This window comes from Centruroides vittatus, unplaced genomic scaffold, assembly GCF_030686945.1.
Source record: "Centruroides vittatus isolate TY-2023 unplaced genomic scaffold, ASM3068694v2 contig_549, whole genome shotgun sequence".
In the NCBI taxonomy this organism is placed as follows: Eukaryota; Metazoa; Arthropoda; class Arachnida; order Scorpiones; family Buthidae; genus Centruroides; species Centruroides vittatus.
Genome location: NW_027122325.1, coordinates 2,279,409 through 2,298,183, shown reverse-complemented (window position 1 = coordinate 2,298,183; position 18,775 = coordinate 2,279,409). Strand labels below are relative to the sequence as shown.

At 28.9% G+C, this 18,775-nt stretch overlaps 1 protein-coding gene across 1 annotated transcript in view; it reads left to right on the top strand.

Moving 5' to 3' along the window:
- Positions 1-18,775, top strand: part of LOC136978694 (C2 domain-containing protein 2) — a 172,585-nt gene that overhangs the window by 21,116 nt on the left and 132,694 nt on the right. The window contains exon 2 of the mRNA XM_067274458.1: positions 6,272-6,373. Coding sequence (XP_067130559.1) covers positions 6,272-6,373 — 102 coding nt within the window. The remainder of the gene's footprint in view (positions 1-6,271; positions 6,374-18,775) is intronic.

Here is an 18,775-nt window from a genome sequence, read left to right as displayed (position 1 = left end):
TGAGGACAGTCTAAATCTTAATGAGCAACTATTTTATTGTGACATCGTCACACTGCCGGGCTGCAATTTTTAATCATATTTTTAATTAATTTATTTTAAAACATATGCTCTTCACCTCAAATTAGTAGTATCTTGTCCCTGTACTGTACTGTACTGTACATCATACTTTTCTTGTTAGCAATGGAGTCGTGTCGGTCATCTAACTCCTTTCAGCCCTAATATATGAATTAAAAAGACGTGACTTCTGGTGCAAGCCGGAAGTTCGCATTTGGTTAATCGGGAACCTCCTGTCCCTAAGCTTTCAATATTCGGTTTCGATTTTCATCTAATTCTGTTCTGGAGATTAAAGAAGGACAGACATACGGACGACAGTGGGAATTTATAGGTCTACAATTTTTTTCAAATTGCAGTCCAAAAAGAGATAAGGATATCTGAACAAAATTAACTATCAAGCCATTTTCAAAAACATCACAGATTACTACGAAGACTTGCTACAATAGTTTTTCATTTGTTGCATCCGTGAACTAATAGTATTTCTTGAAACTAATTTAAAAGAAAAACAGAATTTAAATAATTCTGTTTTTTTAAATTAAAAAATGGATTAAACTTTAAAATAAATTTATTTATGAAAAATTTACATTTTAAATGTGCATTTACTTTTTTTTGCACACAACACGTAATACTACAACAATTACAGCGCAACTTGGCTTTTCTTTTACAGAAAGAGTTTGATCTTTTTAAGTCTTTTGCCTATTTTTACCTTAACGGAGACGTCATACAACAATTTTTATTAACTATTGTACGTTTTACAAGCATTACCTGAACCAGTTGAAATTTAATTTTGATAGTTATCAAATTCATTTCATTCGTCTCGTGTTTTATTTAATATTTCTCTTATATCGGTTTGTATAATCATTTGATTAATAGCTCATTGTAGATCAGTATTGGTTTGATTGAAAATTCTTGGCAGAATTCCCTTCTTGAATCGATAAGCACATTCCTACTTAATTATTCATTTTCTTTCAATATGAAAAATAGTTAATTGAATTGTTGAGCTAAAATTTGAAAAAATTATAGACCTATAAATTTCCACTAATTTCTCATAATATCTAATATAACAAATATCTAATAAAGAAATGAAATATGATTTTAAAAATATAAAGTATGATAGAATAATAAAAAATTTAAATTTTAAAAAATTTTAAAATAAAAATTTTAAATTAGAATTATTGTTAATTGTATAATAATTATTATTACAAAATTGTTATCAGAGTGATTGAAATGAATTTCGTATAAATTTCTGGTCGTATCGTGAGGTAGCATTATATAGAATGAATTTATTTTGATAAAATTCAAAATATTCAAACTAAACATTTTTGCTGTAACATCTAATTACTATGATCATATTTAATTAGTTTCTATTTGATATTTGGCATTTTCATTTGAAAATACCTATAAAAATAAATCGAAATGCCAAATAAGTAAATGAACTCTGTATATTAATATATACAGTATAGCTATATGCTCGCAAATAAATGAATCGCATGACACTGCTTGAAATGCCAAACTGGCCGCATAACAGACCAGAATATAAATACTTCAAATTTATATTTTATGTAGCCTATATTTCAAGTTTTATGGAACATTTACACATCTTGCTGTAAAATGTCAACATAACTTACACTGTACGAAGTTGTGAAACTTGTGTATTCCAAAAATTACAATAATTATCGAAACATCAAACGATCAATGTAATGTTTAGATTTATGAATAACGATCAAAATTAGACTTAGCAGTGAGAAACAGTTAATAATTTTTTAATTTTTTTTCATAACCACCTTATGATTGCTTATGAGAAATATTTATATCATCACAAACAACCCAAATTCTTTAGGTCATCGGCAGACGTAACACTGAAGAACCTATTACCTGTCTATAATCTATGCTGCCTGTTAACATCTATGCTGCCTATTACTTGCGAACACTTTTCAAGAGTCGGCCAGTCTGGCCAGTAATCTGTGGTTCTAATAAACATAATTTAAACATATAAATTTAACATATAGAGTACAAAAAAAAAAAAAAACACATCTGATGATAACCTATAGAAGTTAGGTTGAAAACCTTTATTAATGATAACGATGACAACTCTTATGATAATATAAATAAATATTTCTCAGCAAGCATAAAGTGGTTATGAAAAAAGTTTTAGATTTATAATTTTGATGCATTATGTTTTTCTTTAATAAATGTATTTAAATAAATTTATTTCGCAAAGTGGACAATAAACTTGTTTAAATTTCATAACTGGTTGTTAATCTTCTTGTTTGGATAATCAAATACTAAAGATTTTGTGCGAAAAATTTTATACTTTTTTAAATATAAGAGAAATTTAACAGAAAAGAAATAAATAAAAAATAAATAATTTATAATGTTAGTTTAAAATTTAGAAAAGCATATTTGAAAAAATTTTATCAGATATTTAAAATGTTCAAATTTAAATTAGTCAATAATAATATTTTAGTAAAACATTTTAATATTTTAAAATATAAAAGATTTTACGAAGTTAGCAATTATTTTGGAGCATTCTTTAATCCAATTAGAAATAAAAAGATATTGTGACCTGGGAATTTTTAACATTGAAAATACCTAATTTTCATTTGTGTATCGTTAGTATACATATGAACATAAAATATAGACGTCTGTATAATTTCACACTTATAAAAGTTTTGTTTTAAAAATGGAATATGATTACTTAAAAAACATTGTAACTGAAAACTGTTTTCTAAGAAAATATTTCCCATTATTATTAACCGTATATTAATTAACACACTATAAATAAATGATATAAAGAATTTTTATTACACTTTTAATTATAGATTACTGTAACTAAAATAGATTTTTGTGCTTCTAATATATACACAAAAATTAATGTACTGTACAGTATTAAATCGCATATTTTTGCCGTCATATATTTGCGATATCTTTGGGATATATTTTGTTAAAGAACTATGAGAAAAATAAGAGCAAAGCATCTTAAGACATTTTAAAATAAACGAGTTACGCAATATTCGGGGGGGGGGAGAGAAATATATATAGAAAACATTTCGCTTATCAACTTTGCCGGAAGCAGTACTGCAGGAACTGATTTTTATTATGGCAGTGATATTTTTAGCTAGATATTTGTCTAGCAAATTCAATAATTTATATGCAGTGTAATCATATTGCATATAAAGTATTAAGTTACAAAAGAACTCGTTAAAACTAATTAAGATATAGAGGAATATTAACGTATAGGCCAACTTACAAGGAGAGGGTCAGACGTTCGGATCTTATTCGAACGAAACTTGATGAGCACGTAGCTCCAAACACAAACAGCTTCTTGTCCAAATAATAGGACCCACTTCTCAGGTGTTTCCGAAAAACGGACCTCTGAAAATTGAGTATTTAGCTTAAATCTTTGGAAGTTTTATTTCTTCTTGTAGCAGTGATGGCCAGTGGATAAGATGCTAGGCACTGGAGCTACACTAGGTAGGTTCAACCTTTGCAATTTTAGTTCCCCCCACTTATGTGTAACAAAATTATTTTACCGTATCATTTATTACTATTAATGTTCCTCACGTTTAAAGCTTATAAAACGAGATTTACGAAACGTGACGTCATTTCCTGTTTAGCGAAAATGAATATAAAAAATAAAAATTTTATTTAACATTAATTTTATGTAAAATTTTATTATAGATATAACTCTTGGATATACAAGAGTTATATCTAGAGACTTCGTTTTTGCTAAACAGGAAATGACGTCACGTTTCTTAAATCTTGTTTTATAAGCTTTAAACGTGAGGAATATTAATAGTAATAATAATTTTTGTAAAATAATTTTGTTATATATAAGTGTGGGGAAAAACCTAAAATTGAGAAGGTTTGAACCTAGTATGTAGCTCCAGTGCCTAGTATCTTATCCACTGGTCACTACTGTTATAAGAAGAAATAACTTCCAAAGACTTAAACTAAACACTCAGTTTTCAGAGGTCCGTTTTTCTGAAACACTTGAGAAGTGGGCCCTATTATTTGGACAAGGAGCTGTTTGTGTTTAGACCATGTTTTGTTCAAATTGGAGACCTGAAAATTGGCCCTCTCCTTGCTAGTACCTTCAAAAGTAATCGTTTCAATGTTTAGGAAAACAAGCAGCTATTTGCTTGCTTTAAAATATTTTCATTTTGAAACACCGATTTATTTTAAATACTACTTCTAGTGTGATAAGGTTTTAAAATCCATTATTAAATTCATTTAATGTGTTAATTTTTTCAAAGGTCTAATTTGTTAAACCATAAATATTTTCAAATGACAGTCATTAAGATGTTTAAAATTCATTTTAAAATGAATGTATTTAATTAATTATTTATTCTTAATTATTTCTATACAAATTAGGGAAGTTATTGTCTAATAATAAGGATTTGCATGACTTTTTGTTGTAAGTCAATGTTCATATATTGTATATCTATTACACTGCACTACATCTTCAAATTTGTTTTATATTATCATAGAAATAAAGAATGCTGAGATAATGAATACCATAAATTGCCAACTCATAATTGAACACATACTACAGTTGGCTGTTAAAGTAACCAGTGAAGAATTCAGATCAGTTAAAAAGATGTTATTAGCCCATGTATTAAATTCTAGAGTTGAAAGGCTCATTTTTTTTATATTACTACAATTATTGTTAATTTATCATACAATTTTTTTCTTTTAACTTGGATTTTGTGTGTGCATGTATTAGACTAAACTGCAAAGTTAAAATTTATTTGTAAATAATTTCATAAATTTACTAATTTTTTTTATGAATGTGATCTAAATTCTTGTATGAGCAACACTGATTTTTAAAATTTTCAAAGATTTTGTTTTGTTTGATAATCTTGAGAAATTATATCCTGAAGAGGTTCATGTGCAAATGATAACAAAAGTACTCAATTTAATAAAGATGATTTTTGATTTTTCTGCATGATATTAGAAAATGAAGAACAGTATTTCTAGTAATCATGTATTTTTTGAACAAATTATACATTTATACATTTCATATTTTTGGTATTCAATGATAGTTTTGGTATATTATATAACTATCATTAAAATAATTGTTTTTGTTGATTATTATTTTATTTGGAATTATTGATAAAAATGTCATTAAAATATGTTATATTACTTTGATTTTAAACTATTAATAACATCTAAAAATTTCTCTGTTCTATATTAAAAGAAATATATTTGTTAAGTTGGAGACAAACCAAGTTTCTATATTTAATATTAATATTATTGATATGGTTATAATTTTTTAAGAAATTCTAATAAAATAAAATCACAGTGGTAGATAGGTTAATTTTTCACAAACAGCAATAATTCTAATAATATAAAATATGTAAAATAAGAATAAAAATTTTGTCGAAAAAACTGGCATTTATAAAAGCAGAGTGGAATTTTCTTACAAAAATAAACTTAGAAGACTCTCTCTCTCTCTGTGTGTGCCATATCAGAAATCCTGACGTCGGCAAGCACCTGGTGCAGGTTAATAAGTTGTTAGTTAAAGGCACCAAGGTATATCCTAGGGGAAGTTACAACCAGAGTGGTTCCCCGTTGTCTTCTCTGGTGCGGGGATGTTACACGAGGGGAAATGCCTTCCAGGAGGTCTTGTAAGGGAAACTGGCCCCTATTCAGGTATTACAAACGTAGAGAAAACCTGGAAAACTCTACGTGGCCAGCCTGTCCGAGCGTGGTGCAAACCCGCAACCGAACTCCCAGTGTTTAGTGACAGAACCGCTCGGCCACTGGTGGGCTAGAAGACTAGAAATATTTTAATAAGATACAACTTCTATATTAACTTAGAAAAGTTTTGCTATATCTATAAATTCTTATCATTAAGAAATCAGAGTTTTTTGAAAGTAGTCACAAGTTAGGAAAATAGATTCAAGTAAACGTGAATGACTATGTGTTAATTATTTCTTTACCTAAACTGAAATGAATCTAAATTTTTTATCAAAAACTAAGAAATGAATTATAAAGCAATTTATTCAAGTCATTATATATAAAACATGCTTATTTTATATAAAATATTATGTTCATTTCATTTCAAAAATATTCCACTTTGATGCACTGATCCACTTTGGATACTATTTGACAACTGCTGTTTAATATTAAACATATTTAAAATGGATTTAGGCATAGCTGTTAAGGATTGTATTCAAAAGTTTATAATATAATTTAATTATTTTCATTTAAGGATATGAAAGAAGATATAAAAGTGAATTTTGAAGAAATTCAAGCAGATACTAGGCCTTCTTTGACTAATATTAAAGCTGATGCTGAATCTGAAGAAAAAATAGTAAGTTTTAATTTATTATGATAAATTTACATTGAAATAGTAACTGAACATTTTTATTAAATAATTTATATTTTTGAATTAAAAACACATTAACACATAATGTGTTTTTAATACAGAATGAATTACGTAAATACTTCAAGAGACATTAAAATATGAAAGTTTAATGCAATGAAAAAATAATTTTTAATTTGATATACTATATCTTAATGAGAAACACTAGAAAGCCAGATACTTTTACAGGGGTGCTGAAAACATTGCAACTTTTTCTAGAAAAGAGAGATTTGATAAACTGAATATATTCAACAATTACCCCTCATCTCTACATACTTATTACAGTATTCCTTCAATTTTTTTAATCCCTCTGCAACCCAATTACCACTTGATTGGAAGCAAATCTTATCCCTTTTAGGTGTTTTGTTAAAGTTGGGAAGAGGTAATCAAAACATGCAAAAAAAAATCACAAATTTTTGGTTTTTTGCATGGTTTGGAGGACTGTGTGGGGAGCGCTGCTGTCTTGCAGAAGGACACACTTTTTCATTCAGAACCTCACAATTCATCCAATAGATACATATAATAAGTGGTGTTGTTTGCCTGGTTCTTTGGCAGGTTCAAAAATCCTTAGCACTAGCATGAAACCATGCCACAATGGATTTTGAGGCAATTGTGTGATTCAGCTTATGGCTGCATTGAGAAGTATCAGAATCTACTTTACAGAGAACTTTTACTTGTCAAGAACATCACAGATTAGTGGGAAATCTCAAGATTTTAGCAATCATCTTGACTGAAATGTTAGTCTTTGAGGATCAGATTATGGATTTCATTCACATTTTTACCTGTTGTTGCTGAAGTAGTCCATCCAGAGCATTGCTCATCCATTATCTTGAAATGGACAGATCAGAAACATACCACTTATTTCTGAATCATTGTTGAGGGAAGGACAGTCCTGTGCTACAGTTGCCATCATCTTGGAATGTACCTTGTTCACTCCTTTTCCTGTAGGAAGAAGAACTTTATGTCCATGTGCTTCTCAGTGTTGCTAAATTCCAGTCTTTATGCAGCTATCATGAATTCAAATTGTCAAAATAAGTAAACTAACAGTTATAATAGATTAGTGAGAATTTATGAAATTGTGAAAAATGATCTCTGTGCTGTATCGACTCCTTCAAATCAGCAATTTCTGCACTACCTTCAGTTCTAAGATGACAGGCAAAACTCTTCCTTGTTAAAGTTCAGTGAACAGTAGTAAATGCCTTGTAACAAGTACTCCATCAAGTAATGACTGGTACAGATGGTAAATTGCTTGACTTGCCTGCATCATTTAAGTAGTATTGCAATTTTTGACTTCTGCTAGGTGCTTTACATAGATATATAGCAGCTATAAAGACATGCTATCTGAAATCTTGTTTTTCCCTTCTTATTTCTTCCTTCAGCCTGCAGGTGTAGGTGAAACCCAGCAAATTCAAATTCAAATGAAAATGAAACTATGTTCTGGAAAACTTACTTTGCATGGCATCTTAAAATTATGATCAATAGATGTCACCAATATTACAAAATGCCAATGTATGGGTGGTAATTGTACTAAAAATGTCAATTACTAGTTGAAAATACATTATGTTTTATACTGGAATTTTTGCTTTTGTTAGTGCTTTTCAACTTTGTGCCATTTCACTGCATTTTCCCTAACAGGCACACGCCAAAATTTCTTATAGCTATCAGGAGATATAAATGCCATTATGCTTTTAATGTACAGTACTTTGTGGTTAATGTTAGCTTTATTTGTTAGTGAGACTCTTAGAAGTCTTAAAAAATTTTAAATTGCATTTGCCTAACTTACAAATTAGTATTAAGTGATTAGACATATGTCAGTTAGTGCTATGGATACATTTTTGGGAAAGAAAACATTTAATGAAAATGCTATTACCAGATCATCAATACATTGTATAGATGTGCAGAAATGAATGGAACGTTAATGCAATTTGAAATATGTATTTATGCAAATATATAATATATATTATATATATATGCAAATATGTTTTTAAATTTAATTCTGTAAATGTCATTTTAATGAACAATTGATAGATAATATTTGATTTTAGATAAATGTGTAAATTTTAACAATATATAAAAAAAGTAAATCAAACTTGACACAAAAATTATAATATAAAATAAGTATACACCTAAGTGAAAGAATGGAGCTCTTGTTCTGTTCGTTTTTAAGGAAAACATCAAACGTTAATTTTTTTTTTTTTTTTATAGAATTATTTGAAAGGATAAAAATAAATTATATTGAAACTCATAATTGGGGAAAAAACGAAAACGCACCTCTGAACGAGCAATTACTTATGACATTGTCACAATGCTGGACTGCAATTTTTAATATTTTAATTTTAAAAAAGCACCTGACATCCGGTCAAAACCGGAAGTTTGTTTGTTTTAAATTGGGCTTCTGGCTCCTAAACTTTTCATATATGGTCTCAATTTTCATCTACTTAACTCTGTTCTCGAAATTAAGGGGAAATGGACGACGAGGGAATCTACAGCTCTGTAATTTGAAAATTGCAATTCAAAAACGTGAATTAAATGCTAGGTAAAGAAACGGCACTATATAAGATAGCACTAATAGATATACAGTAATACCCCGACATTATTAAAGACTTTGATACAAAAATGAAAATTTGTGAATTGGCAAAGAAGTTTGATCTGCCGGAATCGACAGTCAGAACAATTATAAAAGGTAAAGAAAAAATTCTCGAAGCTGTGAAAACTTGACAGAAGGCCTGAGTTAAATTGAAAAGGGGTTACAAATTTTAGAAAATATAGACTCCAACGAAGAGCGCATTTCTTCTACAAAACGAGAAATAAAAAAATTATTAGCATGCTACGAGGAAATTTTGCGGGAGAAAAAAAAATCTTTGAGCCGTTAGACGAATTTGTTAGATTTTATAAAGCCTTCTACATCAAAATAACTTCAGTTTATGATTTTAATAATATAATTTGTTATACATATGTATTATCTAAGATTTTATTAAACATTTTTTTCTAAATTATTGTTTTCTTTAGTCTCCACCCCCAATTAAAAATAATTTGTATGTATTTATATGCGAAATTATACCCCGACTTACGCGAATTCGACTTATGCGGTTATCGCGTAAGTTCGGGATATTACTGTACTATTCGCGTACTGTACTATTCGGGGTATAATCATGAAATGCTGTAATACAGCATTTCATGATTATATTATTTACAATTTCAAATTTATTTAATATCGAAAAATAAATTATTGAAAGAACAATATTTTCAGTATTTATGAAACCGTGCCGGTGCTTATTCTGCAACTTGAACACAAACTATATGGTGTATTTTCTCGGACACATGGCAAATTTCATCACTAATTTTTCTTCTGAAGAACTGAAGAAAAATTAGTGATGAAATTTGCCATGTGTCCGAGAAAATACACCATATAGTTTGTGTTCAAGTTGCAGAACAATATTTTCATTTTTGCACTTTTATTAAAATCTGTTTACAAATGCTTTATATAATTCCACTATGTTTTTAATGCGTAGATTTAATTTTATAGCAGTTAAATGAACTTATAATTTTATTAAATCAATATTGAAACTAAAAAAATACGAATCAGTCCATATAAGTTAGTTAATCTGAATTTTTATCAGAACGAATTTAATTTGATAACAGATTTAAAATAAATTTTTTTACAATAAAATTCGTTTCATATAATATATTTTATTTAAAAGTGATCATTTGGTTATCTGATTTTATTATAATGAGTAAATGATACTACAAAATACACGTTTATTCAAATATAAATTTGAATATACAGTTTAGGCTCAGAAATAATATTTTTATCTGATATTTATTAAAATTATCATTTCAGTGTGATTATTGTCCACCTCATAAAATTTGAGCCTTGGAAAGGTTGATGTAATATAAAAATCAATGCTATTTATACTATCTGTTTCTATTTATCAAAGAAGATAAGTGGGAACGGCTAAAGATTAATAGAATGATGACACAAATGTATTAAGGTGATTTTGCAATGAAAGAATTATCAATAATTAAAGGAAATATTAGTAATATCATTGGAAAATGTTGGTACAGTACATATATTACCTGAATGTAATATACTGTAAATTTTTTGTTTGTTTTGAATTTGTTTCAAACAGTTAGTTAATTTTGAATTTCGTGAAAATTTAGCATTTTTAATTGCATTTAGCAATTTAGCATTTCGCATTTTTTACATATTTAATTTAATTTAAAAAATAATTGATTTAATTTGTAAATATGTATAAATGTATTAACGTAATAGTTATAATTTGATTTTTTTCCCTCATTACATTTTGGAATATATTATGTTGAAGAAAAATCTTTCTTAAAAAAATCCAGCAACGAGTTGCTTAACTTTCCCGGCAACATTTTGTGGCACCAACTGTTATGATATTTTATTTAGAAAACTTTTTATATTTTTAACTATTATAAAATGGCAAAAAGCTTAATTTTGAGTGTAGGGATGAGTTTTATAAAAAATTGTAGATGCTTATAATGAGTAAATCGATTTACTCATTATAAGCATCTACAATTTTTTATAAAACTCATCCCTACACTCAAAATTAAGCTTTTTGCCATTTTATAATAGTTAAAAATATAAAAAGTTTTCTAAATAAAATATCATAACAGTTGGTGCCACAAAATGTTGCCGGGAAAGTTAAGCAACTCGTTGCTGGATTTTTTTAAGAAAGATTTTTCTTCAACATAATATATTCCAAAATGTAATGAGGGAAAAAAATCAAATTATAACTATTACGTTAATACATTTATACATATTTACAAATTAAATCAATTATTTTTTAAATTAAATTAAATATGTAAAAAATGCGAAATGCTAAATTGCTAAATGCTAATTAAAAAATGCTAAATTTTCACGAAATTCAAAATTAACTAACTGTTTGAAACAAATTCAAAACAAACAAAAAATTTACAGTATATTACATTCAGGTAATATATGTACTGTACCAACATTTTCCAATGATATTACTAATATTTCCTTTAATTATTGATAATTCTTTCATTGCAAAATCACCTTAATACATTTCTGTCATCATTCTATTAATCTTTAGCCGTTCCCACTTATCTTCTTTGATAAATAGAAACAGATAGTATAAATAGCATTGATTTTTATATTACATCAACCTTTCCAAGGCTCAAATTTTATGAGGTGGACAATAATCACACTGAAATGATAATTTTAATAAATATCAGATAAAAATATTATTTCTGAGCCTAAACTGTATATTCAAATTTATATTTGAATAAACGTGTATTTTGTAGTATCATTTACTCATTATAATAAAATCAGATAACCAAATGATCACTTTTAAATAAAATATATTATTTCTTTTCTTTTCTTTCGAAGACACAATGTAGTGACGTAAACTTAAACACTGGGCGAATTTTTCATCCTTTTTATTCGGTTGGAACGCTTTTTTATTACATAACGCGTTTCGGGCCGATGCCCCTCTTCAGCCAACTAAACATTAAAAAGTGAGAGATGACTATATACAAATATTTAAAATAAATATTCGTGACAATATACATAATTAGTTTTTTAGAGGTTGTTACCTTCTAAATCCTGGTAAGAGCTTGTATACCGTTAAAAGCTGGTCCGTACCTCATTCGGTAGTTTAGACGGATGTAATAGTCCAAGGGTACGAATCTTGATAAAAATTCCATAAAAAAGGAAGGTTTAGTATCAGTCTGTAGAAGTATACGGGGTTATTCTTTCACAAATCATATTCGTGAAACCATACCTGAGATTCGTCTTCCGGTGTGTTGTCTAACACTGAGCTCGTACTCCTCCACCTCAACTGCGGAGCACGATCTATTTTTAATTTGCATATGTCTGGTCGAGCATTAGCAGGGGAATGTTCCTTTTTTTTTTTTTTTTTTTTTTTTTTTTAATAGGTTTCTTTTCCGATAAAATTATTCGGGGGTTTAGCGTCATTTTGCATAGCGACAAATGTACGTCATTTGCATAGCGACAAATATTAAAAATACTAAAAGCGGGAAAAAATAGCAATGGCCACGTGCTATGTTCTAAAAAAATCACCGCTAAACCCCCCGAATAATTTTATCGGAAAAGAAACCTATTTAAAAAAAAAAAAAAGGAACATTCCCCTGCTAATGCTCGACCAGACATATGCAAATTAAAAATAGATCGTGCTCCGCAGTTGAGGTGGAGGAGTACGAGCTCAGTGTTAGACAACACACCGGAAGACGAATCTCAGGTATGGTTTCACGAATATGATTTGTGAAAGAATAACCCCGTATACTTCTACAGACTGATACTAAACCTTCCTTTTTTATGGAATTTTTATCAAGATTCGTACCCTTGGACTATTACATCCGTCTAAACTACCGAATGAGGTACGGACCAGCTTTTAACGGTATACAAGCTCTTACCAGGATTTAGAAGGTAACAACCTCTAAAAAACTAATTATGTATACTGTCACGATATTTATTTTAAATATTTGTATATAGTCATCTCTCACTTTTTAATGTTTAGTTGGCTGAAGAGGGGCATCGGCCCGAAACGCGTTATGTAATAAAAAAGCGTTCCAACCGAATAAAAAGGATGAAAAATTCGCCCAGTGTTTAAGTTTACGTGACTACATTGTGTCTTCGAAAGAAAAGAAAAGAAACGAAAATACAAAACACGGTTTCCTCAAGATAGAACTAAAATATATTATATGAAACGAATTTTATTGTAAAAAAATTTATTTTAAATCTGTTATCAAATTAAATTCGTTCTGATAAAAATTCAGATTAACTAACTTATATGGACTGATTCGTATTTTTTTAGTTTCAATATTGATTTAATAAAATTATAAGTTCATTTAACTGCTATAAAATTAAATCTACGCATTAAAAACATAGTGGAATTATATAAAGCATTTGTAAACAGATTTTAATAAAAGTGCAAAAATGAAAATATTGTTCTGCAACTTGAACACAAACTATATGGTGTATTTTCTCGGACACATGGCAAATTTCATCACTAATTTTTCTTCAGTTCTTCAGAAGAAAAATTAGTGATGAAATTTGCCATGTGTCCGAGAAAATACACCATATAGTTTGTGTTCAAGTTGCAGAATAAGCACCGGCACGGTTTCATAAATACTGAAAATATTGTTCTTTCAATAATTTATTTTTCGATATTAAATAAATTTGAAATTGTAAATAATATAATCATGAAATGCTGTATTACAGCATTTCATGATTATACCCCGAATAGTACAGTACGCGAATAGTACAGTAATATCCCGAACTTACGCGATAACCGCATAAGTCGAATTCGCGTAAGTCGGGGTATAATTTCGCATATAAATACATACAAATTATTTTTAATTGGGGGTGGAGACTAAAGAAAACAATAATTTAGAAAAAAATGTTTAATAAAATCTTAGATAATACATATGTATAACAAATTATATTATTAAAATCATAAACTGAAGTTATTTTGATGTAGAAGGCTTTATAAAATCTAACAAATTCGTCTAACGGCTCAAAGATTTTTTTTTCTCCCGCAAAATTTCCTCGTAGCATGCTAATAATTTTTTTATTTCTCGTTTTGTAGAAGAAATGCGCTCTTTCGTTGGAGTCTATATTTTCTAAAATTTGTAACCCCTTTTCAATTTAACTCAGGCCTTCTGTCAAGTTTTCACAGCTTCGAGAATTTTTTCTTTACCTTTTATAATTGTTCTGACTGTCGATTCCGGCAGATCAAACTTCTTTGCCAATTCACAAATTTTCATTTTTGTATCAGTCTTATAATCGATAACTAATATATAATGGAATACATGTAAGAACTCAACCAGTGCGTTCTGAGAAAACGCGCTGAAACAAGAAATGATTTCGTATGAAACACTAACTGCAAACACATTTACAAGATTAACAACGAAGGGAAAATACCAATAAAACTCCATGATAGAATACAACGTCAGCAGAAAGATATAACGCAACAACTAGGAGGAATAATCACAGAATACTATGATAGCGCACAACGATAAAGACGGGAAACCCCTATCCTCACAAAGTAAGTATCGGGAACGTGCGACAGAATATGCAATGGGAACGACAGAATGGCACGATGAGAAAGGATAGAATACAACGAAACGGAGGACAGGAAAACAGCGATAAAACACAACGGGGAAGAAGAAGAAATACACACCAATACCATAGAACAACACAATAAGACATAAGAATCCTCTTAATACCGAAGTGAGTATTGTGCACAAAGTGTTAGGGGAGTTCATAGGAGCTTAGACAAGGAAAAGACAAACTGTCACTACTCAAAAACTTAACGAACATTCTAACACGAGTGAACTTTCGAACTCATCAACATTATCCGGATACAAATAAATTATAAATTAGATAACAATGTCGGGATAATAATATAGCGGCTACGTCCGCATGTATGTATTTAAACCCTTGCAAAGCAAGATACGAAGCAAGGTCGTGAATAAAGTTGGAGTACCAACCTCCTGACGAACTGTCAGGAAGGATGGACTGCTCCATTTAAGGTAAGTGGTGTTATGCGAGGGAAATAATGTCTTCCGGGAGGTCTTTTAAGGGAAGCTGGCCCCTATTTAGGCGTTACAGACATGGAGAAAACCCGGAAAACTTCTCTATTATAGTTTTTTACAATAAGTTTGCTGAAACTAATCCATTTAATCCCACTTACTATGTGCAGTGAATACAGGAAAACAGAATGCTAAGGAAAATGTTTTAAATTAAAGCCTTAGGAAAATATCTAGAGACTAGATTTGACACAGATGGATTAGTAGAACTTGTGGAAACAGTTGAGAAGGGAAGACAGTAAAATAAAGTACAAATCAATAAATAGTGGATAGATTGACTGGGCTGAAGTCTTGATATCGATATGGATGGATGAGAGGAAGTTTTAGGGTGTGGTCAGTGTAATTACTGGAGAAATAAGAACTAAAATATATCGTTTGAGAAAATGTCATTGTGTGCCATTTTATGATTTTCAAATCAAAATTTTAACTAATCTGAATTTCCTTATATAAATTTCATTGAGAATAAGTATACAGTAAATTTAGATGTATTTATGTTCTAAGAAAATGTTACTAAAAATCTGTAAATTTAAATGGAACCATGCAATTACTTTAAATGTGTTTACAGACATATTTCGCAAATACGGCGGATAGCTACCGCATTAAAGAGAATTGCGGCCTTTTTATCACTTTCTACGTATATAAGCAGTGTGGTGGAGTCGGTAAACAAAAAGTCCGACACTGACCTTACCCTTTTTTTAAAATATCACACTACGATTCCTTTTATAAAAAAGATACCACTGGATATCCGAATACTAATACTTTTATGTAAAATTTCTCTATAAAAAGTCGTACTAAAATTCATGATGAAAATGAAAAAATTGATATAACGATTTTACTTTGGAAAAACTTTCCGAGTACATAAAGAAACACACTACATCGTAATAGCCAAAAGAACTCCATTTTTATTAGTTAATTATGAAAAAATTGATTTAAATTTAATTATTTTCGAGAAAGAAACTTAAATACAATAAAACGCAAAAAATAACAATTAGATGAATGACGTAATAAATTAGTGCGTAACATAGCTTCTCCCGCTCCAACTACAACGGGAATAAGTAATTTCCTACCGATGGTTGACTAAACTGAAGTATACAGTAGAATTTTAAAATATGAAATTTGAAAAAAAATTAATTATCGTGAACCGAGGAGTGCAATCGGCTCGAGAACTTAAACTAGTGAATAATAAGCTGAAATAATCCAATTAATTACATTTTGCAGTTTTCTCTTCCTCTTAGTTTGTTGCAGTTAAATTCTGATCTCGGTTTTATTTTTTACATTGTTTTTTATTGTGTTTTAACGCTAAATGATGATATCGAAGCTATAATAGTCGTAAATAACTCGAAACCAATAGAAGGGAAGTGAAAAAATTAATTCGTCAAATCAGCAAAAACAAAAAAAGATATTTAAAGTAAAACATCTAAGATGTAAAAAATATTGTGCTAAATAAAAATTATGGCACCCGAAATGAAAGTCAAAGTTTTTGGTAAATAAAGATAAGCTTGGCGCTTCGAAGCGATACCACAAGCGTTTACTTTCCAGGCGCGATCCCACAACTAACTACAAGTGTTCAGTGGATTTATTCACTGAACACTGGGAAGCCTTAAATTAATAAAATTATTTTTTGAAAGTATAGAGCATATCACGTGAGCTACGCATAAAATTTTGCTATAAAACGGCCTTTATGGGTTAATATCATTTTGATATCTAAATTTATCGAAGTGTCTATTTTTTAAGAGATTTCTTTGGATGATGATTGATTAAAAATTATTTTTCTCACTTCACATTTTACCAATACTAAACTTTGAGGTCGGAGTCGAAAGAATTTTACCGACTTCGATTCCACAACACTATATAACAGCTTAAAAACAGTGGTTCCGAAACGTGGTCCGTGGACCACGGGTCTGCGAGATATTTGTCGGGAGTCTGCAGGCCTATTTTCTGAAAACGCTTTTATTTTATTACTTAGCTTTAAATATTTGCTATATTAAGCTTTAAATGAATGTGATAAATTTGTATATTACATATTAAAATGTTAGGTTGTAATAACTTTTGAAAAAAATAAAAAGTTGGTTATTTTTATTGAATTTTATAATTTATCAATTCTGTTGTTTTAACAAAACTTTTCAAATTAACGCAATCGAAAACCGTTAAAAAGTAATATAAAATACCTCAGATGCTTATTATAGTTTAACAACTAATGAGTAAAAACTAACGGCTGACAATAAGGTCTGCCAAAACTTTGAAAAGTCGCGGATCCTCTTATAAAAGTTTCTGAACCACTGGTCTAAAACATATAATTTATTAACGCATTTATTTTTATATTTTTGAGTCCAGCGTTACTGCTCAGGACTCAACAAAATATACAAAAGTAAAAATAAATATATAACGAGTTTTCTGGGTTTTTTTTTTTTAATTAAAGAGCCTGGCAAGTACCGGGAATAATGAAACGACAATTGAAAAGTGAAATACTGTACTTGAAAGCGAGTACACCTATAACTTATATGTAAAATGAATTGTTTCCTATTAATTTAACCTTGAAACGTTTTAGTCAGTCTGTCGAATATCAAAGGTTTTTATATATTTAATAATGAATTAATTTTTTTCGTAATTTTACTAATGCTTGCTAGAGATATTTTTGAAAATAATTTATATATATAAACAGTGTACAGAATAAAAATCTTGAGAATTTTAACACAAACTTTAAGAGTTTGTGTGTTAAAATTCGAATTTTCATATATTTTCGTGTTTTAATTATTTAAAAATGTATTTATTAACAGAAAATAGTGATAAGATTTGTATGTGAATTTGTAATGTATTTATATCAGCCGGACAGGAAAATGGTTTTAGTTCCGGAGCTAGTAAAAGGGTAACTTTTTTAACCTCGCGATCGATTTTCTTTCACATTCTCAAACAATTGAATATATATTTAATATAAAAATATATTATTTAGTATAGTGGCAAATTTATGAAATCGATGATAAAATTGTGTGTAAATTTTTTAATAAAAAAGGTATTTTGCTATGATACTTATTAAGTGGTTTAATAAATTCGAAGTACCGCGAACATGCTGAAAATAATTCTACTGTTATAAACAGCGAAGTTCACTAATTTAATAAGACTATATTTTATTGTCAGTTGCTGATGTTAATCGTTATTTTCTTGGTAATATTTTATTTATTTATAATAGATCGAAAATCGATTTTATTATATAACTTATTTACAAAATCCGATATTTGTCAAATTAAATACAGAAATATGTTAAATTTTCTTATAATCTTTTGAACAAAATATTAAAATGCTTTTTATTTCAAATTGCCAATGAAATATTTTTCATCGAAATGTGTGAAATTAGTGAATGGATTCTAAATATATTTTTTAATCAACAGTGGATCCAGAAAGTACCCGAAGGGGGACTAACTGAAAAATTTAAAATATTTGAATCATTATAACTTATAATGATTCTTATAATTTATAAGTACTGTACCTGTTATTAATTAACTCGTGCAGGGCGATTGTATTGCGGACGGTCCAATATGCTATACTGTATTTGTATAAATGGTTTTAAGAACATTTTTACTTTGCCGGCTGTTATACAGAGGAAAATATGGCGATCTGGCAAAAAAACGCCCACATCCCCACATTTTTACATTTTTGGACCTAGGACATCTTGAACTTCGAAAAATGCAAAAATTGGGGTAATTTCTGTACGTGTGGATGTGGGGGGAGACACGATTTTGTTAACCCTGTTTG